This window comes from Podarcis muralis, chromosome 1, assembly GCF_964188315.1.
Source record: "Podarcis muralis chromosome 1, rPodMur119.hap1.1, whole genome shotgun sequence".
Lineage (NCBI taxonomy): Eukaryota > Metazoa > Chordata > Lepidosauria > Squamata > Lacertidae > Podarcis > Podarcis muralis.
The window spans coordinates 90650064-90674175 of NC_135655.1; the positions used below are offsets into that span (position 1 = coordinate 90650064).

At 39.6% G+C, this 24112-nt stretch overlaps 1 protein-coding gene and 1 non-coding gene across 2 annotated transcripts in view; both read left to right on the forward strand.

Annotated features, from left to right (window-relative positions):
* SLC49A4 (solute carrier family 49 member 4) overlaps positions 1-24112 on the forward strand; it is a 70166-nt gene that overhangs the window by 19079 nt on the left and 26975 nt on the right. Inside the window, exons 3-7 of the mRNA XM_077934922.1 lie at positions 3047-3309; positions 7728-7857; positions 14755-14863; positions 15425-15492; positions 20646-20773. Coding sequence (XP_077791048.1) covers positions 3047-3309; positions 7728-7857; positions 14755-14863; positions 15425-15492; positions 20646-20773 — 698 coding nt within the window. The remainder of the gene's footprint in view (positions 1-3046; positions 3310-7727; positions 7858-14754; positions 14864-15424; positions 15493-20645; positions 20774-24112) is intronic.
* LOC144325720 (small nucleolar RNA U3) lies at positions 8313-8523 on the forward strand. Its single transcript, XR_013390928.1, has one exon. It is a non-coding gene; the product is annotated as a small nucleolar RNA U3 (small nucleolar RNA).

Consider the following 24112-nt stretch of genomic DNA (forward strand, 5'->3'; position numbering starts at 1 on the left):
GCTCTTTAGTCAAAAGGGACAGGGAGGGGATAGAGAGAAAAATCAAATTTTGACACCAATTCTTAAATAGTAGTTCTTATAATGATCAGCTGGTATTGGAACAGCTCAGAAGTAGGAGGCATGTGATGGAGCTGGTCTTTTGGCAGAGCAAGCTGATCTTTCAGGGTGGAATGAACCCTGTTTCCAATCTCCTCATCATCATGCATGCCTGCAAAATATCTCTGCCAAAAGCATTATTTGGCAATCCAGCAGATAGCAGCCCTATATATACTTGCTTGTTTACAAATTCAGTTTTTATCTTGCACCTTCAAGGTCCAAGAATTACCAGGTCAACTAACAGACAGTATAAGAGAATAAAAGGAAACAGCAGCAATATGTCATTAAAAAGCATTGTGGGGAAGGGAATTCTCATCTGGTACCAAGCAGTCTTCCAAAGGCACAAAAGCAGCACCAAAAGACGCCAGTCTGCTGCACGTCAGAATGCAGGGGTTCTGGAGGAGAACCTAGATGATCTTAGTGAGCAGGCAGACTGGTATGAGAGAAAGCACTCCAATAAATATCTTGGTACCAAACCCTGTGTAGGGCTTTTAATAGGTTAATGCCAGCTCTTTTAATTGAGTTCAGAAACTAACTGAGAAACTAATGAAGATATTTCAGGACAGGTAATGGTGTCACAGTTTCCACTCTTAGCATCTTTGGGCCACCCTAGTTGTGAGGACAACAGGGTCATTGCATTTTAAGGCCAGGGTTGTACAAGTCATTAAATGCCTTGGAATCATTTAATCAATCACAAAATCAGTAAAGGCTGTTAAAAGGGGCAGCTAGTTTGGTCCAGTGAAATGAACTAATGTATGTGTTGAGTAGAATTAAGTCTGAAAGTCCTGCATTTAAATACCATGTCTATTTCATGCTGTAGCCACAAGAGTAGATGAGAGAGGATTTAAGCAGGGAGAACATTTGGTGTTCCACTTTAGACAGCAAAACATATTTGGGAGGGAGAGAGGGAGACCTACTGCTTTTAGAGGCAGCAATATGTTGACCATAGCATGGCTGAGAAGATGCATGGCCGGCAGGAGTGGGGGGGGGGCAGCAAGTTCTGTTTTGGGTTTCTGATAACAGTCCACTTGGTAGAAGCAGCAACTTTCTTTTATCACTTCCCTCTTACTTACTTCCTCCCACCCCCTTTCTAATCAGAGAGAGAGTGACTTGCTGCACAACTGTCATCTTCTCAAAGCGTCTGCCTTTTCTATTTGTTACTATGTTAAGCTGCCACGTACCTTATTATTTAACATTGTGAAAACAGTGACAATTGAGGCTCTTCGGCATGTCATTCTCATTGTCTTTGTCAATTATAATGTTTTGATGGAAGGCTTTGGAACTTTACAATCTGCTGTTTTCCCTATATGTAACCCTTTCCCTCTTTTGTTTATACACAGTGTCAGTGAAAATTATGTTTGCAGCTTGCATAAACTGGATAATACAGCTTTATGCATCCATCATGCTGTGATTCCAGTTTGCACATACAACGCAATCTGAGTTCTGTTTTCACTGTCCCAATGTGTGCGGCAGTATTTGAGGTGGTTTCTTCGTAACAGATTTCCCTAGTACAAAATAACAGAGCAATTCCAGATTTCAGTCCGAAGTGATTTTGCTAATTTATGTTTTGTTTCTATAAATGATTACTGAAATGCATACATTTGTATGATGGGATGTCTTTCAATCCACCTCAATATAGAGCAGATAATGAATTCAACTGTGTGTTGTTAATCTTCTTGGGGAATTTACATTAGAGAGGAGATAATTGACTACATTGGAAGCAGACCAGTATGTCTGTCCCTGCAAAAGTATGGCCATTGTTTAATTATTTGCTAAGTGTTTGGGAGTTTAGTTTTGCGTATTGCCAAGAAGGAGCATATGGCTGCCTAACACTGCATTGGCATGTTATTTCAGTGACAACAAGGCTGGAGAGATTGTATGGCCTCTGGAATTGTATATTAAAGGCCTTAGATTGTATAATTGGGCAAAGTTATTAATCTTAGTTTACGACAGAACTCTTAGCCTTCAGTATGTATGTCACAGCATAATGATAGATTCCCACCCTTTCTCCTCTGATATCTTTTTTAAGTTTTGTTGTGAAATCCTTGATTACCTTAATGTCCCCCCCCCCAAATAATAAATAAAAAGGAATTCACATGTTCATCAAACTTAAAGAACACGCATGCCTGATAGTGCCTTGTACTTAAACACTACATTATAAAACCTAAATGTTTTGTCAGATTTTCTGTTCTCTAAATTCTAAACGGATTCAATACTGGGAGAGATTTAATAGCAGCTATGCAATCTTTTTTTTTGACAGTTCAGTATTTTTACCAAAAAGTTGGCATGTGTCTTCCCCTCCTCCTCCTGCAATTATTGGAGTACGAATGACATATGCAGAAATAACAAAGTTGCCTAGACTTTCCATACCCCAAGGACAGCTGCCTCTTCATAAAAAGTATTTTGACTTCTTTGTGTGAAGGCTGCTGGGTTTATTTGAGAGAACCCAAATAATACAACAGCTTCTTACCAGCATATAGTAGTTTACCCACTGAATGTCATTAGTTAAGATTGACAAATGCCATTGCATTTCAAGTTGCATTTTAGAAAAAGGAGTATAGGAAAATCTAACTCTTCTCAGTTTGTATTACAGAATGTTTTTAGCCTGCTGAGAAATTACTTATGTATTAAAGAGACTGTACCAAATCAACTAATCTAACCTAATTAACTTTAAAATATTGGTACCATAATCTGTTAGATTTTTACCAATATTAGTAACTAATTAGTCATAGTTGACATTGACCCCACTCCTTCACCTGACTCATCTGGCATGTGGAGAGGATTTGGGGCAAAGGAAGAGGCCGATTCTGCTTTCATTCCATGTCTTGGAAATGCTCAGCAGCAGTGACAGTATCTCACAATTGTCTCCAAGTGTGGTATGGAGGGAGAAACTGACCGTGGTAGCTTTGTGCCTGGCCAGTAAATGTCTTGTGTTGTGCTTTCTCCCTAGGCTGATCCACGGAGGACAGCTGTTGAATGGATTGGCAGGCCCTACTGTCACTAGTGCTGCTCCATTCCTCTCCACTACATGGTTTTCACCAGATGAGCGTGCCACCGCCACAGCTGTTGCATCATTGATTGGTTACCTTGGTGGAGCATGCGCTTTTTTAGTAGGACCCTTCGTGGTTCCAGGACCGAATGGCACATCCACAGTTGCACCTGGAAGCAGCCCGGAGCATATCAAAGACCGCATTGAGGCTGTGTTGTACGCAGGTATCGCAGAAGTAATTTCACACTTAATTTCATAATGTGCATCCATTAGGAGTTTGCTGGTGCCCTCTAGTGACACATCTGAAAATAAATCTCCATGACTGTGAGCTCTAGAATGTTTTGCCCTTAATTGTAAGAGCCAAACACTGGTTGTGGGGTGTGTAGCTGTTGATCTTAATGTTGCCTTGAATATCGCCAGTCATTCCAGAGGTAATACCTTTTTCATGCTTCCCAAGCCAGACAGTTCCTCCAGCAAACATTTCATGAGATGGTTTAGTTCTGCTTTTTTCAATAACCGTTTTTCATAAGTCAGTAAAGTCCAGATTGAATTGCTTTCCTCTGTAAATCATTTTTAAGTTACCTTCAAAATATTTTTATTTTTATGTAGATTTTTGTCTACTTAAAAATGGTAGGAAACTGCTTTATCACAGTAAATAGTTGTGTTAGGCCCCATCATTTATTTTAGCCCAAACACAAATGCCTTAAACTGATTTTCACGAAATTCAAAATGCTGCCTCCGAATACATTGGTCATGCAACTTTTTCAGGAATTAGATTGTGAGCAGCGTGTAGCAGAATTTTAGGATCCTGATCATAAGGTGTTCTCTAGAAAAGAAGAATTGCTTTGATCTTTGATTTAAGAAGAAATGCAAAATAAAATCTTTAATTAACAAATGTGAATGGCCAATTCAAACTTAATTTGTTTTGGTTTTCAGTGTTCACAGCTATCTTCCAGGGGTCAATAATTGAGCACAATTTGTTCCATTTTGGCTCCACTAGGCAGAAAATGGGACGCGGGTGGCGCTGTGGGTAAAAGCCTCAGCGCCTAGGGCTTGCCGATCGAAAGGTCGGCGGTTCGAATCCCCACGGCGGGGTGCGCTCCCGCTGCTCGGTCCCAGCGCCTGCCAACCTAGCAGTTCGAAAGCACCCCTGGGTGCAAGTAGATAAATAGGGACCGCTTACCAGCGGGAAGGTAAACGGCATTCCGTGTGCGGCTCTGGCTCACCAGATGCAGCTTGTCACGCTGGACACATGACCCGGAAGTGTCTCCGGACAGCGCTGGCCCCCGGCCTCTTAAGTGAGATGGGCGCACAACCCCAGAGTCTGTCAAGACTGGCCCGTATGGGCAGGGGTACCTTTACCTTTAGGCAGAAAATGCTTTATCTCTGATGTATTTCTAAAGGCAGGCAGCCCCAGACCTCCAGGGCAGCCACTAAGAAGACATTTCCCTTATTTATGAATGTGATGCAAGGGTGGTAGCAAGTCTAGGCTGGGATTGAAAAGGAACACAAAGGAAAAGTAGTCCGCAGATTATAGTATGACTGGAGGTATGCTGGCTGTTTAGCTGTAATAATAAATATAAATAATAAATAATAAATATTTATTATAAATAATAAATAATAAATAATAAATATTCATTCATTCCGTCATTCATTCATGTTGACTGGAGAGGAAATGGCTGGAGTGTTGTGTTAATGCAGAAACATTAAAATGTATCTGTTAGGCATGTGTTTGTATTAGTTGTTAGCTAGAAAGTTACAAGTAACCAAGGAATATAAAAGTAGTTGGTTTTTCAAGAGGAAAACTTTGACTGCCATTGGTTTCCATAGCTGGGAACTGCTTAAAATGCATTCTCACTTCTTGTGTACCTACTGGACCTTTTAATTTGTTGTTTACCTTACATATTGATCATTAAAGCCTTTGGCAGTGAGGGCCAGGACACTAACTGCCCACAGCACCAATGTAGTATAGCTAAAAATGACAAACTAATTTTGCAGGCCGACCGGCCAGTGTAAACTTTCAGCTGTTGTGAATACTTTCCATACCGGTATATTGTATTTTATTTAAATATTTATCAGTCCTTTTCTGAACCAAGCTCCCAAAAGATAGGGAACAAAATATAAGCATCAGACAAACAAAATGAACCAACAATATATTAAGTGTAACTCAGCTGGTATAAAACAACAAAACAGCAGCATGGTGAATAAAACATATACATTAAAATCAATATGAAAACTTCTGAAATAGCAACTGGTGCCCGCCAATGTAGTCTCACTTGATTGATTGATTGATTGATTGATTGTATTTTTAAAATTCCTAATCCACCCTCTATCAGAACATGCTATCAGGGCAGGATATTATCACATAAACAGAAATTTAAAATACAACATAAAATTCAGAGTAGATAAACAATAAAACAATGACTACAGACCCAGGACATATTTGCCACTAGAGAGAGTGTATAATAATAATAATAATGCTGCTGCTGTATCCAGCACAGTAGTTATGCTTGTGAAGCGGGGTTCTGTTTCCTCTCCTTCCCTGCACATCTCCAAAATCTGCTCTGTAGGGTCCCCCAACGCTCTGGAAATAATTTGGGTATGTGTGGGAGGCTGGAAAGAACAGAAGAGGAATAGGAAGTTTATTGTGTTGGTCTGTTGTGTGGGTAGAGCTGTAACACTGGATTCAGCCCATACAAAACTAGAAATATTTACCCTTCACTTAGCAGACCTGTCAAACGCTTTGCATCATACTCATTTTTTTCTCAAAAAAAGGGGAATGAATTTGGGGGGTTTTGGTGAGTAATGATACTGACTTTTTCAGAACGTGTTGCCTTATCATAGAACGCTTTTTCTTCTAGCTTTTCGCATTATGGTTATTGATTCTTTAGTGTAAAGAAGCCAATATTTATAGGGCATTGGGACAACCTTATATATTAGAATTGGGCAGGAAAGGCAGTTGGGCCAAATGTTGTATGTTCTTGTAAATGGCTGCTTGAGATTAATTTGGCTGCCACTAGGCAGGTACAGCTGAATAAAGCTGAATGAATTTGTGTAGACCTGCTTGCTGGTTTTACTGAAAACATTGGAGTTGAATCATTGTTTCTTCATTGATGTGACTTTGTATAAAACTCTGCGTTGGAAAAGTTATGCGATTTGTACCATAGTTCTCTTGATGAGGTTTCTCCTGAACATGGGATGCTAAAAGTGAACACCAGGAACTGGGAGGTGCTTCCGTGGTTTTCTGTTGCATATGCTTCCTTTTGAAGCATCCTTAATTTGTCAGATACAGGATACCGACTAGGTGCCACTTCTGTCTGGTCTATCAGGCTGGTCTTCTGTATTTATTCACTTTAGTGAATTATTCACTTTAGTGAATAAATGACTATTGCCTTCGTTTTTCATATGTTCTGACCTCCTCTGCTTCATCCCTACATGGTTTGTCCCTTCTGATGACACATGCTTTCAGACTCTATTCTTAGATTTAATTACTTCTGTGCTAGTATTGGAACCCTACTTGAAGCTTAAATTTAAAGCCATGGATGGACTCCAAATAGCATATTAGGCTGCTATGAACCCCATACTCTGGTTGTTCCTTCAGATGCTCACATAGCATTTTGGACAGGATGCTTCCTTCCTGTTGCTCTTTTCACCTGAAATGGTTTTCCTGCACTTTCCATTTCAGTCACTTCCCCTGCCCCTTGTTGCTTTCTAGTACTACACAGTGCTTCTGCAATTAATCTTCTATTCCTAAAATTCTACTGAGAATTTATGTAGGAGTTTAGATTGCTAAAAGCTCTTCCCCTACATTGTCCCAGTAAAGCTGCAGTTTATATATTTAACACGGAGATTGCACTTGTCTACATGGCCTGGGGTGAAATAGCAATTACTCAGTGAAGGAATGACATTAGGTGGTGGTGGTGTGGTGTGGTGTGGGGGTTGATGGTGTCCTAGTTGCCTGTCCTTTAAAGTTGAGGCACTCTACATCTCTTAGCCAAGGGAAAGATCAAGACTTTGTAGTGGCTGTTGTCCTTTAAAACATGTCTCAGGTGCCTGGTCTTATAATACTGGGACTGGCTGGAACAACAGAGAGAGTGGACCCTGTGAGCAAAGAGTGCTGTATGTGTTTCTCCATTCCTTGTAGTTAGTTAGATATTCAGATCTATGTATGTATGTATGTTTGTGTGTGTCTGTGTATGTATATGTATGTGTGTGTACACACACACACACACACACACACACACACACACACACACACATATTCTCTGCTGTTTCTGTGCACCAGGGTTCACTTTTTAAGCAATGTGTGGATCAAATTGTATATTCTGTGAATATTCATATTCCATTCCTGTTGCACATCAGTAAGGTGGATTCCCTATTGCCTCTTCTTGTTTGTTTTTTTGCACCTGTGGATAAAGATTTTCCAGAAGCGATTTGAGTTGAGATCTGTTATTCCAGTGTATCTGAACCAAATTTGAATTGCTTTGGTTTTGCACATGTATTTGCATTGCTGATATTGTTGAGTGCTTTGAGGTGTTTCATATGAAATGATAATAGGATAATAATAGGTGATGATGATGATGATAGTAGCAGCAGCAGCATCTACCATAATGGTTTGTTTTTCCCCTTTGTATTCCCTTAGAATTTGGCTTTGTGGCCTTGATATTCTCTGCAGCCCTTGCCTACTTCCCATCACGTCCTCCATTTCCACCCAGTGTAGCTGCAGCTAGCCAGAGGCTCAGCTACAGAAGAAGTTTTTGTAGGCTATTAAGGTATGTATACTTTGGCCAGCTTGGTACAGGAGGTCATGGCACTCCTGCCCTTTTTATAATGTTTGTGGGTTTTAAAATAATATTGTAAGCTACAATATTAAGCTGCAATATGTATTGTAATGTGTTGTATTGTAAGCTACAATACATACCGCTTTTCCAGGGTGCACTCTTCCACAGTTTTGAAATTACGCAGTCTCAATGATTACTATGGTACAACAAAATGACATTATAACAGAAAGGCATTTTAAAAGCCAGTGAAACAGATTAGTTTGTTCATGTTGACTAAGAAACTGAATCAGTTCTCTATTTTTAGTGAAGATTTTGTGTATCTTCATCGAAGCAAAATGAAGTCTCCTTACTAGTGTTGGACTTGCACCTTACCAATCAAGCCTAAATTGTGCAAGGAAAATGAACTATGCAGCATTTTTTGTTTTTAAAAGTTTTTCTAAAACTGTAGGGAAATACATTAAGGGACCATTTCTATAGTTCTTTACTTCTAGAGAAGTTAACTTGAAGGTGGTCTGCTGAGCAAACCATGAGGAGTCAAGTGTTCTTTTCTGAGTGCGAACTGAGTGGGTAGCAAAATGTATCTGTTACTTAGTATTGATGACCGTTCTGCCCTCCTTATATAAAAAGATTGACAAGAGGAAACAGAGACTGAGTGGAGAGATAAAAACATGGGGGGGGGGTGTGATCCTTTCTACTTTGGGTGGCGCACCAATGAACAGAGTGATTCCCCCATAAGACTTAATAATTCCTGTTTATTCTATACTTAACGTAAACTTTCAAATATACATTTGGAAATAATCTCTAAAAGCTTACTCTTAAGGCAAAAACAGAGCTTCTCGGGGAACCTTCTTTTGCAGACAAACCTGTGTTCTATGCTTTTTCTGCATGCTCACAAAATTATGCCATACGCCCTTGCTATACACTAATATATGATTCCTCATTTATATTCTCATCATTTCCTGACACGCCTTGGAAACTCAAGAGAAGATAATCTCTCAAATGATTTATTCTTCTTCCCAGAGAACTTGAGTACTGCAAGGACAGAGAAGAAGAGACCCTAATTCCTCTGTTAATTGTGGTTTATATTTTTTTGGGTCCCAAAATGGAATTAGCCAATCAGTAGAAACCGAGGAGTATGCAAGATACTGTTTTTTATATATAAAGTATCAATTTCCATTTAGGACACTTGGCACCATTTTTGCTGCTGTCACCTGAGAGCCAGCCTCCTTGTCTGCCTGCGGGCTGTGTTGTAAAAATGTTACTGTCAAATAAAAACCTGAATAACAGCTGGATCTGCAGGTGGAATATAAAATGCCTATTGACAGGGCTCCATCTGGGAGCTATGTTAATAAAATGGATGCTTGTTCATAATATTCTAAACGCTGAATCTGAGATCCCTGTAAAGTTGAATGGAGAACTACAAAAATTCAAATTTACCAGCTTTTTAAAGATAAAAGAATAAAGAATACACTCCTATACTTATATACTGAATATATTTCTGTCTATGAGGCTGTAATTTGAAATGCTGGTCACGATTAATAATGTAAGAGCAGACTAATTCTTTGTTGGCTGTTTCCCTTTTAAGAAGCCCTTGGAACTTACTCGTTCATTTACCTTGTACACTATATTTTCCTGACCTTCCAAATGCTTCTTCTTAATTTTTTGTCTCTTGAGTAGGTGTGCCTGTGTGTAACTAACCTGTCACTGGACGGATGTTTTAAATGGTTTTGGGAGAATTGTGAGGGTAAAATGGGGAGGAGAAGCATCTACACCACCTTGAGCTCCATAGATAAATGAAATAAATAAATAAATAAATAAATAAATAAATACAGATAGTGCACAGTATGCAAATTGTGTATGCTGTTCAAATGTAATAATCTCGAAAGCTGTTGCCTTCAGAATTCTTCATGTGCTATCAGAGCGTATACTGGTCAGGTTTAATCACGGCATTGTTATTTAGAATCTAGACAACGAATGAATAGTGTAGAAGTTTTTCTCTTGAACTATTGTAGTTACTGGCCAGTAAGTAATTTGCGTTGAGCTGTCTTTACAGATCGTGTTGTGTAAGCTCATTTAGGAATATGCAGTGTGATTTATTTATTTATTTTTGGATGCCAGCAATACGCTGCTGCTGTTCTATCCTTGCTTCAGTGCAAACTGGGGTATTGGTGTTGGTGATTCGTCCTCTGGGCATCCTATTCAGTGTCCTTTCTTTTCCGTTTGTAATATTTGTGCTGAAGTGTGCATCAACATTGATGTCCGTGTTGTGTGATCGGTGTACAATTTCATTAGCTGTGTCAGCTCATGCTTGTTTGCCTACCGTATTTATCTGCTGCTTTTCAGATAAACGTCACAGAGTAGTTTACATCAAGGCTGGGGAACCTGTGGGCCCACCAGATGTTCTTGGACTAGCTTCCATCATCTCTGGTCATTGACAGTCCTGGTTGGGCAATCATATCTGGCATATGGTTCCCTAGCCCTAATTTACATAAAATATTAATTCAGTAAGTACTACTAAAACTATGTAATAAAACAGTAAAGACAAGCAGCAGAAGGAGAAACTTTATAGAGAGTCAAATTTCCTCTCAGAGAAGGATATTAAATAAATGGTATGTGTTTTGGTTTTCTTGTTTTCTGAGTGGAATCTTGCCTTCACAATAACTGGTTCAAGGATCGTATTGGGTTCTTGTTATGTACTGTAGGTGGTCCCCACTCCATTGTGTCCCCCCACCACTAGCATCGCCTCTGATTCTTCTGCTGTGCTTGCATTGGCCCACCATTGTAGTGTCTATAAACACTTTGCTGAAGCATGACTTGTGATGCTGCGCAGGTGGAGCTGCAGGCATTGCACTTGATGCTGTTCACCCAGAATGGATGAGGCTGTTTATCATAGCTATTAATGGAAGGTGTTTAATCATTTTTGTCTAGAGTAAGTAGCTTATTTTATAATTGGTTGTAGCAGAGTGAATTATTTCTTGCTTAAGAAGCAGGAAGCTAGAAGTATATGACTACTAAGCCTTAGTATTTATTTCTTTGTGCAGGATTGCATCCAGCTAAGTAACTATGGACATGGAATGGTTCTGTGAGCATTCCATGAGTGAAACTTTCCCTCCCTCTGCTCCCCTTGCATATACTCCAGATCTGCTCTGGGGATTCTTCCAACCCTTCGGGGCAGATTAGTGGGTACGGGGAGAAGAAGGAGATAGTTGTTAAATTTCTTCAAATATTACTTCTAAATATTACCTTTATTTTAATCACTTGAGAGAAAGATGACTGGCTGTAGCTTTCAGTAGGTTGGTACCATGTGTTTATGTTTGTGTGCATTTTAAACAAATCAATTATAAATTATATTCTGAATAGTGGCAGGATCATTGCCAACATCATTTACTGGTTATACAAACGACCAATTTTTTTCCAGCTCTGTGAACCATGTCTCCTATGCCTAGAATGGATCTTCTACCTTTTCTGTACCTAAAATAGTTTTAAACCTAACTAAATGCAGCAGAGATCGATTGCACTGGAAAATATTGATGCTATAAATTACAGCAGGTGCGGTTTAGTATATGAGGTGTGGGAAGAAAGAAGGAATCCTAATAGTTTAAATAATTCTGCCATCTCAACGGACATGTTAGTAATTTTGAAAAGGTTAAGCAGAGAATGGCAAGGCATGAGAACACGATAAGTCTTCCATTCCCTTATTAATAAGAAAACCAACATGAGCATTTGGTGAAGACTATATTTATAATGCCTTTTATGTCAGAATAAATGGCTTGGAGCATGGTGCAGAATCAAAAGGTGTTTCCATCTCATTGCTACATGTGAGAAGAAATTTGAAAGCAGGGCTGTATTATGTGTAAATCAATCTCGTTGCCGTAGTTGCATTATGTGTAAATTGCATTGAAACAGTTCTTTAGAAGGAAATTAGCATATAGGTGATGATGGTGATGATAAAATCTGCGGTTTGCAACAGCTGATCATGTCATTTCTGTATTTGCTTGGGTAGTTACTTTTGTTTAAGGATTTTTGAAAAATTAACTGCTGCTCTTGCAGTAGGCCTCTGTTTTTGTGGAAGCTGACTTGTTGATATAGGAAGCAGTTCTGTTCTGCTCAAATAAAGCACGTGTACAAAACGACCCTTCCCATACGAACAAGTCAACTTCCACAAAACGGAGCCCTACTGCAAGAGCGACAGTCCCCATCTGACCTGCTGACCCATGCTACTGTACTTAACAGGGAAAAGACAAATTCTTAATACAGAACATAATACTGATTTACTGGCCATGCCTTTAGTAAATCATGGACGGTAAAGCTGTATGATTCCCTGCCGTTCTCAAATGGAAACAGTTGAGAAGCATATACTTCTTTCTAAACAGATAACAGCTTGTTGTTTCCTTCATTTACAGTAAAGTTGTTTCTTTGGGGCTTTTCTGTCAGCTCTTGCTTACTTGACAAGGTGATGATGATACAGCTTTCACAGCTTCACCTTTAGTGTGCAGTGAAGGTGAATTGTTTTTAAGAGGGGGAAAACGCTGAATCCCTTAGCACAGCTTCTTGGAGTTGTCTCTCTGTCTTAATGGAAATGGTAGTCACTGTTTCCAAATTCCTTTCTTCTTCCCTTCCCCCTTCCAAAGGCTTTCAAGTGAATAATTTCTATAGATTTATTTGAATACTGCCATTTTTTGAGATTTTTCTCCTTGTGCTGTAAATCACTATGTTGCTAGGCAAAAATAGAGATTTGGAGAGGCACATTTGTACAGGGTCTTGTTTGCCATTTCAGCATATCACATTAGTTATCATCTGATGTAAGTGAAGCTGTGCTTCTTTCTTCTTCTCATGGTTTCAGTAGGGCACAGGCATGACATATTTGAAAAAGGTGGAAGAGTTTTCTGTATAGCGCACTCTACCAGGTAGTTTGCTGTTTGGCCAGGTACCCAACTCAACAACTGTGTGTCTTCGAGCCAAGTTTGTCACATGTGTAGTAAACACACAGATGTTGTTCTTTGATGGATGAATGGAGTGTACTTGGCAAAAAATCACTTCCTCTGTTTACTATTTGGTAAACAAATAGCTAAAGAAAAAGAGAAGAGTGCAATTAAGCAGATGTTTCAAGTGCTTACATGTATATTACATTTTACCTCATTGGCTGTTTTTAAGACTAGCACTTCAGCTCCTACCATTCCACCCAAGTTGGAGCTAATTCTGTAGAATTAAGCAGCAATCGAAGCAGTGAGGGGGAGAAAATGTAACTGCAGACAACCTTCAGCATGATTTAGGATTGGTCCTCAGTTATATTTTGATTTTAAGCTAGATATCCCGTAGCTCATGCTGCAAAAATAATATCCATAATTTAGGGCTCCATGTTGCTATGGATCAGGGATCGCTCCCAACACCACAATCTACCAGCTCTATAGCCATGTTCCCTGCTATTGATAGGAGTCTAATAGGGTGGAAATGCAAATGGAGCTGCAGGCAGAAGCCAGTTTCTGAGTTTCTGTTTGTTTTTCATGTGTAATCAAGGAACTGAGGTGTGTGAATAGTAACAGCAACAAATAAAGTTGAAAAATATTATTTGTTACTAAAATTTTTTGCTTTCGGCACTTAATGAACTGATTCTTGTTGTCTAACAAACGTTAGCACTCAAGGCAGTTTAATAAAAATAATAACAATGTTGAAGGCAAGGAAAGTCTGAAGCAGAAGCATGTCCTACAGATCACGCTGGAACATAATTAATGCTGGTGCCAGAAAGAAGCGCTTAGCAACAGCAGTGTGAAGTACAGTAGGAAAACACCTTATTAGCAGCTACTTCTTTGATTGTTCAGTCATATACTTGGAGGAGACTAAAAAGAGATCTTGCCTAAATTCCTGTCACAACATTGTGCTATCTACTTGCTTAGCCTCCTGGCAAATCAGCTTAATGCAATTCATATACAGTGGTACCTCAGGTTAAGTACTAAATTCATTCCGGAGGTCCGTTCTTAACTTGAAACTGTTCTTAACCCGAAGCACCACTTTAGCTAATGGGGCCTCCCGCTGCTGCTGCGCCGCTGGAGCATGATTTCTGTTCTCATCCTGAAGCAAAGTTCTTAACCCGAGGTAATATTTCTGGGTTAGCGGAGTCTGTAACCTGAAGTGTATGTTACCTGAGGTACCACTGTATTAGTGTTCTACAAAGTGAAAGCACATTAAAGTAAATGCAGGGCCCCAGTAGCACTGGGTGAATAAAAAATGCCAACCTACACATTTCGCCCTGCCTCATACATTTAGCTGGGGGCACCACTGAGCAAGTGACCTATGTTCGTTCCCTCAGCCTAATAAGCACCTCTGTGAACAGTCCAATCACACACAGTTCCTTTTTATTTTTTTGGGAGGGAGAGAGAAACCAAACAAACTCTGTCTCCATGAGACACTGAAGTGGAACACCTGGGTTACATTGAAGATTATTTTGTGGGGATGAGGTGCCCATGTATACTGTTTCAGCTTGTACCCCCCCCCCCCAATGAATCAGGCTTATAAGACAAGACAAAGCAATTCCTTCCAGCTCTTTAGTGTCCCTCAATATTTGTCCTGCTACAAATTTCCCTCTAAAATATGTGGTAACAACATCTGAACATGACAGAATTCCATCCACAAGCTGTGACTTCTTGCAGTAGTTATGTGACTGCAGAGGTACTTAACCTTTGATAAGCCTTTAGCATTTATATATGGTGCTATTTAGATTTAGTTATTGATTTAATTCCATTTCTGAGTTTGAGTTTCCTAATAAAAGTTTTCTATCCTATCATCCTATTTCTATGGGTGACATGCACAGTGAAGTCAACAAAGTTAAAACAGAACAACTTGATAATCTTACATTGGCAAAACTGTTCCTAATTATTATTTTCCTTTCAGCAACCCACGGTTTCTGATGATTGCTCTAGCCTATGCTATACCATTGGGTGTTTTCTCGGGATGGTCTGGTGTTCTAGACTTGATATTAACCCCAAAGGACATAAGCCAAGTATGTATATTTGTATATTGTTTAGCTTCGCTTATGCATCATAGGCAAAATACTGGTTTTGTTACTGGTAACTGAACTAACCAAGCAGTATGCACTGGAGACTATGTCCTGCTTTTGTAATAAAAGTGTCAATGGGTTGGAGTTGAAATAGATGCTGAAAACATTTGCAGATAACAGAGGCTAAGGAAAAAGGATAACACTGGTGTCTTTTGAAATGTGTGTATTAACATTTATTTATTTTTAAACTAAATCCTGTAGAAATCTAGGAGGGAAATGTTATCAAGTGAAACTGATTGGCAATAGATTTGAGTTAGACAAAAGCAGATATTTAATCAAACATCACAAAATTAATTTATGCTATTTGCTGCCACAAGAAATGGTGACTGTCATTGTCTTAGATGAGTTTGAAAGGGGGATTAGACAAATTAATGGAGAAAAGGTCTGTCAAAGGTGACATAGAACTTCTATTCTAGTGGGTATTTGCTTATACCTGTAGTAAATACTATCTCCGTTACTGTGCTTGAAATAACACCGTGTTGTTCACTCTTAAATCTTTTCTAGGTGGATGCAGGTTGGATTGGATTTTGGTCTATTGTAGGAGGTTGCATTGTTGGCATAGCACTGGCAAGGTAAGTATCACAGTCTTACTTCATTTTATTTTTCTTCACTGCAATTGTCTTTTAGTTATACTGAAACAATACACCTGAAGATCATTTCCTGTCATCTATGACAATTGTAAAAGAAGAAATGCTTTTCTGTGGGGGGGGGAAATAGGTTCATCTTCTAGCATAGCAATTTGTGTGTTTCATGATCTTTTTAGGCAGTGACTGCTGGAAATTCCATTTGCTCAGTCATCAAACTGAGCAGTTCATATTATTGTGTTTGACAAGTGCTCCCTATCCACTCCATCCAAAGGTGGAAAGAACCACTTAGGTAAAATAATCAAGGAACCATCAGTGTTTTCCTACCTGTTTGCTTTCAGCTCCTCCATTACAGATGTGATGGATTCCTCAACAGAATAGTTAGAGAAATTTGATAGCTCTGATGTCATGTTGAGGTTTTTTGTTTTAGAGAAGAAAAGTAGGGCTTACGAGGTGCAGTTAATTTACAAGTTCTCTGATTTATTAAGTGCTCAGAGATAACAAACCCAAATATTACACTGTGGTTTGATGCTGGTTTGGTATCATATTTTGTTATCCTTACTATGGGGGGGGATTGGTAGAGCATCTAGCTCAGTTGGTAGAGACTCTTAATCTCAGGGTCATGGTTTTGAGCCCTACACTGTGCAAAAGATTCCTGCATTGCTGGGGGTGGACTAGTTGACCCTTGTGGTCCGTTCCAGGTCTACAATCCTCTGATTCTATTATCCCCTTGCCTATAGAGTCTTCTTATAAGGGTTAAGAATTGAGTCTCTTGATGCCACTGGTGCTTCAAATCCACAAGTTCTTTTGACATGGGGCTCCCCCATATTATCAGGTCCTGCACCCTGTATAAGGCTTTGTCCTCCCAGCCCTTGTGGAATTGGGCTCCACAAAAATACTTCTATTGCTGTGGAGTTTGAAAATGATTTCGTAGCAGTTACAAAAGACATTAAAAGAGTATTCTGAGACTGAAAGCAAGTTTTATGTTTTAAAAATTAATCTACTACAAAAGGTCAAGATTTTACATAATAGGTCTGAGTCAGCAGATATGCACTAGCATCATCTTATGACTACAAGAGGATGGCCTTCCAAGCTCAGTTTAAGAGCACAATATAATTTATGAGCAGAAGAAGGAGCTTCCCAGTATTTAAAAGCGTCTATAGAAGCTTGGAAATAGTTTTTAACATGATATAGGAGATTACTGTTATTGAATGGATGTTGGCACATTTTGGGTTGCTGTTCTGTGTCTTAAATCCCATGGCTGTCACGAGTTCTGCTCCCTCACCTCTGGAATCTTTTTAAGCATCTCCTCCTATTCAACAGCCATTGCTTATTTTTACATGTTTCTGGAAACTTAATATAGAAATGAAGGTTAACAGATTTAATTAGAGAGTGAAATCTGTTGCCAAGATTAGATTGGCCATATTTGAACATTAGAAAAATCCTTGGGGGTTTGTGACCAGAATGTATTGTGGTGAGCCTCAGGTTCTTGTATTCTCCCTCCTTCACTCAAAACAGATTTGAAGCTTCCCATACTGGTTTGTAACTGTCCTGCCTCAACAGGTGTGGACTGTGGGTGGGCCCAAGCCCTAGAATCCAAGGAGGCCAAGGCCTCACACACGAGATTGCCAAAGAAGACATACAGAGACAACCAGGGTGATTCACAAGTATTTAGCCTAATTTGAAAACTTAATCCAGTATCAGGAACAGAGGAGATCCAGTCTAGGCAAAAGAAGTCAAGGAGTCTGGCATTGGGGAGCTTGAAGAGCTGTGTTTTTCTTCAGCAACTGTGAAGCTCAAAGAAGGGGCTGAGTCTGGCCTACCAGGCTGAGCCCAATCCCAGGCTGGTGTTTGAGGGCATTCTAAGAGCCCTTTATTCCAAGGAATACCTTTACTCCTAAAAAGGGGTTTACTCTTGAGTTGCTCTGTGACTTTTGGGCACCTACTTAGTTGTGCACCTGTTGTCTGGACTTGAATATTTAGGCACCTGTACTCAAGGTGAGGAGGGATATCTCAGCCTCTCCCTCAGACTCTACTAGGGGTTTATGGCACTCTGACCCTAAGGGCCCCTCAACAGGATTCTGTAGAGGCTCCCTTTCAATTCTAAGGATCTTCAGTACTGACGGAAGGAAATCTCATCTGCTTCTCCTAGTCTTCAGACAGCTGGAGGTCCAGTTTGTCCCCTGTGGATTCTGTTTTCTGGATTGGGGTTGGGCATAGCAATAACAAACTTCAGTTTCTTGCTTCATCTGAGCTACTTATTTATTGGATTTATATACCGCCTGTCATCAAAGGATCTCAGGGGGGTTCACAACATAAAAATGCAGCATAAAAACACAAATAAGTAGCTTAAAGGCTGTGGAGTATTAATCAGCCTGGTTGAAGAGGAACGTTTTCACCTGGCTCCTAAAGATGAAGGTGCTCTTAAATTGGCAAACCATTTTCTAGTCTTAAGATGACTAGTGCAGATATGCTGACTTCATGTAAATCCTGACCTTTTGTGATAGATTGATTTGTTAAATATGTAGCCTGGTTTCAGCCTTATAATATCCTTTTAATGTCTACTGTAGCTGCTACGAAATTGGTTGCAAATTCCATAGCAATGTAAATATTCTGTGGACCCCAGCGCTGCCTCCTTCAGCCTAATCATTTCTACTTTTTCAGAAAAAGCTAACTGACTGTTGCCAGATATCTCTTTCTGATTAAGTAGCTTTATAGTTTCAAACACAGGGTTTTGGGCACACAAGGAGTGGCGGTTTGCCACTTTTGATGGATGACTTCCCCCTTTTAGGCCTACTCAGCAGTTATCTATGTACAGTTGAATCAATGTCTGTGCTGACTATAATTTGCTGAAAGTTGTAATTAGGAAAATTAGCTAATGATTCTTGTCAAGTGTGACAGGCTCATGTATTTCAAAGTCAGTCCTGTGACTTACCAGGCAGGCAGCCTGGTACCTATTGTAATAGCTCAGTGTGGGGGTGCTTTGTGTTCTACCAGCTGCTAATTTTCTTACATCAAGCGTTTCCTTTTAGGAACTATAGTGTAGCTTTGCTTCCTCCTAGTCTCTCAGTTCCTCCTTTCATCACACTTAAATCTCAATATAATTTCACTCTGCTCATGAACATTATTTACCTGCTATATGGACTATGTAAAAGAAACTATATTCAAGTGTCCTTTCCATTTTCGATGATGCACAAGCTGTCATTTGGATGCCAAACTATCTCTGCATGCTGTAGAAATGTTTTTGCGGGTGTTAACAGAATCATGCCTGTCAAAGGAAGGCACAGTTGGAAAATAAGTTCACAAATTTCATTATTTTGTTACCCGTAGTGTACCGTGTCTTCCTTCACATGAGATTTATGCCCTTGATCTTGCCACTCCAAGCCCCAGACCAGGAGCGTTGAGATAATTTATATGGCATGTTTATGATTGAAGAGCCTTCAATATTTTAGGCAGCTGGCGGATATTGCACCCTTTCCTTAGCAGTGATAGACTAGACTGGTGGTGGGGAGGGGAGAAAAATCAACTTCAAACAGTGACAATCTCATGTTTTTGTTTTTGTTTTAAATCTGCAGAGCAACACAAATCAACCTCTCCCCCCCCCCCTGACATTTCTCTTGTTGCATTCACTAATGATAAGAGATATTTTTCAGATTTTGTCCTTCACAACTCAGAATTTCCTTCATCTTTTAAACAGCAGCAAAGTCAAAATGCAGCAACTTTGTAGCATGGTGTAATTTCAGTAGCAATGAGCAGCAGAGTTGACAGCAGCAAATTATTACTCGTAACTATAGGTGGAAGACAGAAGTGCCTGGCGTGCTCTGGTCCATGGGGTCACGAAGAGTCGGACACGACTAAACAACAACAACAATAGGAGGCACATAATGCGAATTTTTTGGATAATAAAATCTGGGCCAAGCAGTTCTGGGGAGCAGTAGACTTTTTGGTGGGAGGGGATGTATCTTTGTGGCAGGAAGCATTTGTCTCCTGTATTTCTATCTTTATCGCTCCTCTGTATTTAACATGGAACTAGGTGCTTTGTCCCAATTATACCAACAAAACAATGGAGAGGGATGGGAGAATGAGCAGCAGTGATGGGAAGCACATTGTCGGTGGAGACTGGACTAGGAGTTGGCAGCAGTAGCTGTTAATAAGAACATCTGTATAGGCACTATATCGCTGAGTGCTATGTGCAGAGGAGAAAAATATTGGAATTATTTTTCCTTCATGTCTGATTTATAGGTGTGTGACTGGCCACTGTTAACAACAGAATGGGGTGTTGGGTTGGAATAACGACAGACGAGTAGCGAGCGTCATGTGGGATTGGTTTGACCAGCAAAGTAGTTCCTAGTGCCAATCTAGGCCTGTGTGAAAATATTAATAAGTAGAGTGCAAGGTATTTTGACACACAGGAATGGGAAGATTCTTCTCAGTATATGAATGATCCTTTGGATCCAACCCACTGATTTCTTTAGTGAGAATATGTGGAAAATAGTAAGTTTCAAATCAGAGGAAATCTTACATGTATTGGTTTCCGGTATTAAAAGAGCATAAAGTTGAGACAGGTTTATGATAATGTTTTGTCTTCAGTTTCATAATGTAGCTGTCTATTATGATCCAGTGTGTTTCAGATTGTAAAACTCTTCTGTTAGGGGCAAGTATAAAAACAAAACCTCTTTTACAGATCAATTTTGAACAAGGTACTTATCTTAGAAACATACTGCTGCCACTTATTCATAAGAAGTATTTGCTTCTTTTGGTGTTTTACCTTCCTTAAACTTCAATATATCATATTAGAAATCACTATACAGTGGTCTATACAGTGGTACCTCGGGTTACATACGCTTCAAGTTACATACGCTTCAGGTTACACACTCCACTAAGCCCGAAATGGTGCTTCAGGTTAAGAACTTTGCATCAGGATAAGAACAGAAACCGGGCTCCGGCGGCACGGCGGCAGGAGGCCCCATTAGCTAAAGTGGTGCTTCAGGTTAAGAACAGTTTCAGGTTAAGTACAGACCTCAGGAACGAATTAAGTACATAACCCGAGGTACCACTGTATTTCAAATTGTTGTAGCAATTTGGCTAAAGTTTACAGAATTTGTGAAGGGTTTGTTAATTGTGATTTGTGTTCCTTTCAGGTTTGCTGATTTTATCCGAGGAATGCTGAAACTTATACTGCTTCTGTTATTGTCAGGAGCAACTTTGTCATCCATCTGGTTCACTTTGACGTGTTTAACAACTGTCAGTCATCTTCCTTTAACTACAGGTATGCTAATGCCCAGCCTTGTCAAATAAATGGTTTGGGTAGCGGTTCTTAGATATGTGAGATGTTGGAAAAATAAGTTATATTGCAGATTAATTTTCAATAAACTGTTTTAATTCTGTGGTGCTGCTGGGCAGGGGAGATTGGCATACATTGTGGGATTTTTATTTTATTTTTTTGGCCACTTCTGAACCCCCAGTGCTACAATGTAACTCAAGCCACTTTGTAATGTATAATGAAGCAGAGGAGACAGCTGTCAGAATTGACAGTGTAAGACCAATTCACATATGCAAGACTGGACTCTTGAAATCTTCACGTCCCTTGACTGAAGTCATTATGTCCATTGATTTCAGTGAGTCTACTCTGAGTGTGATGTATTCAGATACAACCCATACATTAAGCTGGAAGAACTCCCTGTGTCGCCATAAACAAGTTAAAGTAAAAGAAAAGGCAATAAGAAACTGTAATTTTATTTAGTGATATAAAGCCAACAAGGGGAATTTTGAAGTTCATTAAACTGACGTGTCTTTGACAAAATTTTCAAGACTCCTGTTAGCTGGCTGTAAACATTGGTTAAAACAAGTGATTAATTCTAACCTTTTAGCCCGACCTGCTTGGAATTCCAGTGGATAATAGTGTGTTTTGTGGTTACTTATCTGGGAACACAAGTATGTAGGGAAATAATAAGCTTGTAATACGTCCAACTAATTAACTTGCCATTTCCCCTTTACTTGTTTTGTTACACCCCCTCCGTATATTACAATGGGTATTATGTACGAAGTACAGGTTGTCCATAGTAATTTTAAGAAAGACAAAAAGTATATGTGGTTATTTAGTTTTGAACTAGACTGGGCAAGCATTTCTGAAATTTCTTTGTTTTGATATCCTAGGCTCCCCCTACCCTACCCTACCCTACCCTACCCATCTCTTCACCCCACTTTTTTTTGCAGGTGTTGGGTGGGTTCTCATACCTTCTTGTATCTATATCTTGCAGAGATGCTTGAACTGAAATCCCAGATAGAAATTCAGTATATCTGTATAGTAACTAAACTTCACACCACAAATATATATCGTCTAATGATATTAGACAAATGATTGGAGTATAAGGCTGTCAGTGGCTACTAACTGTGATGGCTGTATACTACATGCAAGATCAGAGACGGCATGCTTCTGAATATCATTTGTTGCGGAATAGCAGCAGGAGAGTTCTCCCAGGCTCAGGACATCCTTGTGGGCTTCCTAAAGACACCTGATTGATCAGGTGGGAAAACAGGATACTGAACTGGGCATTCCTTTCATCTGATCCAGTCAGGCTCTCTTTTTGTTCATATTCGTACAGTTGGTAAGGTTGTTGTACTTGGGGAGGAGGTGTTAGTGAAAGAAGCTGTGCCATGTTGTATTGCTGCATTTTCTGTTGTGCTCTCTTTTTCTTCCTCATCATTGTTTTTAAACTAGTCTTCAGCTTTTGTGGCTTAGGCGCTGCTCATTTCTGTTTGCTTGTTTTCCTTCACTGATTCTCCGTCCCTATCCCACTGGAGCTCACATTTGCTCCCATTCAATTTACTGAAACATGAAGTCGCTTTATTGGACTTAAGAGCTGATAATCCTTAAGATGGGTAGCCAGGAGTTTATGGCTTGGTAGCCTCTGCCTGAAGCTTTGTGCAAATCCATTCATCCATTTAAAACATCAGCTTCTGTTCTCCTGTTTGGAAGCTTTTTCTTCTAAAAGAGAAGGCTTAGAAGATTTTAATTTAAACTGAGAAGTGCCACTACCTGAATGTGTTTTAGAAGTTGCACATTAATTTGTTCCGCGAGTTTTTTCGTCTTGCGATTTTTTCGTCTTGCGAAAAAGTTTTGGAAAAGTTTTGGAAAAGCTTCAAAAATCACCAAAGTCTTCAAAAACCTCAAAAAATGCTACCACACCGCGTGCTATGAGTTGCTCCTCGAAGTCAAGTCGCAACTGTATTAACGGTTTTAAGAAAAAGGAAACAAACTTGCAAGACGTTTCCGTCTTGCGAAGCAAGCCCATAGGGAAAATCGTCTTGCGAAGCAACTCAAAAAACCAAAAACCCTTTCGTCTTGCGAGTTTTCCGTCTTGCGAGGCATTCGTCTTGCGAGGTACCACTGTATCTTAATAAACCTTGGAAGACAAGTCTTTGGTTTGATGCTGTACTCTCTGTTCTGGAGAGGAGCATTGCTGGTTTGAAGCTGATGTGCTACACCTGCTGTAACTTCTGTAGCCACAGAAATTGCCTTCCCCCAGCTCTGCCATTGAACTTAAATTAATGAACGGAGCTTTCATAGAGTACCCTCTCTATATAAATATAACTCTGTCTTATTCAAATTAACTTTGAGACTCCCAAATTGTCCTTGGTGCATAGCTATAAACCAGAAATGAGTACAGCATATTGAAATAGATGTCTGGTTGAGAGGAAATACCACCAGAATTACCGAAACTATGAATTCCATTTGGTGTATCCTTTGATCTGTGTTTCATATTCTAAAATAAAAAGCTCTGAAATATTTTTTTAATAAGGCAAGAAAAGTATTTTTAATAGCTGAACAAATCACGCGTTGCAGAAGCTGCTGTCTTTGAGATGGCAAATCCTTGCACCATTCTTCCCGATCAGGAGTGAAGAGATACATTGAGAGTTTTCCCCTTTGTGCTTGTCTGCACTGTTATCAAATGCAGGTAGTAAAATAAATTGTAATGAAAAGTGAAACTGTCTGAATTGATGCAGCAGGAGCAAACTTATACATTCACTTCACTTCTTATTTACTGAGATAAAAGTGGACGGGCTTCAGCAGGTGAAAATCACCTCCGTCTCCCTCTGTCTCTGTTTCATGCAAAACCCACTGATCCAAAACAGTGCTGGTAGATCTAGTTTATATTTTGCCAGTGTCAAATCGCTGTTTTCAGAGATTTCAGCACACACAAAACATGATTGCCTGAGAATAACAACAACCTCTATATATTTTTCTTGGTTCTTGTAGCATTAAGTTGTATTGCTTTTTTCCTAGAAGACCGCTGTGACTGTAGAGATGACAGATAATCTCTCAAATGGATTTGCTAGCTTTTCATTATTAAAAGCTTTTTTGGCACCCTCCTTCAAGACTGAAGGGAGTTGGTGTCTTGGAAAAGAGAATATTGGACTGTGTTTTAGTAAACCAGGTCAGTGGCTTACTTGGTCAGTTCCATTGTCTATGTAACTTGCTTAGTGATTTCTGGTCTAATAGGGATGAGTTTGGTTTCTGGAAGGTTTGTTCCTCCCTGTCTGCATGATAGTGTCCATGTCCCCAGTTTATTGTCACATCTTAACCAATTTGACATTCATGCTGCCA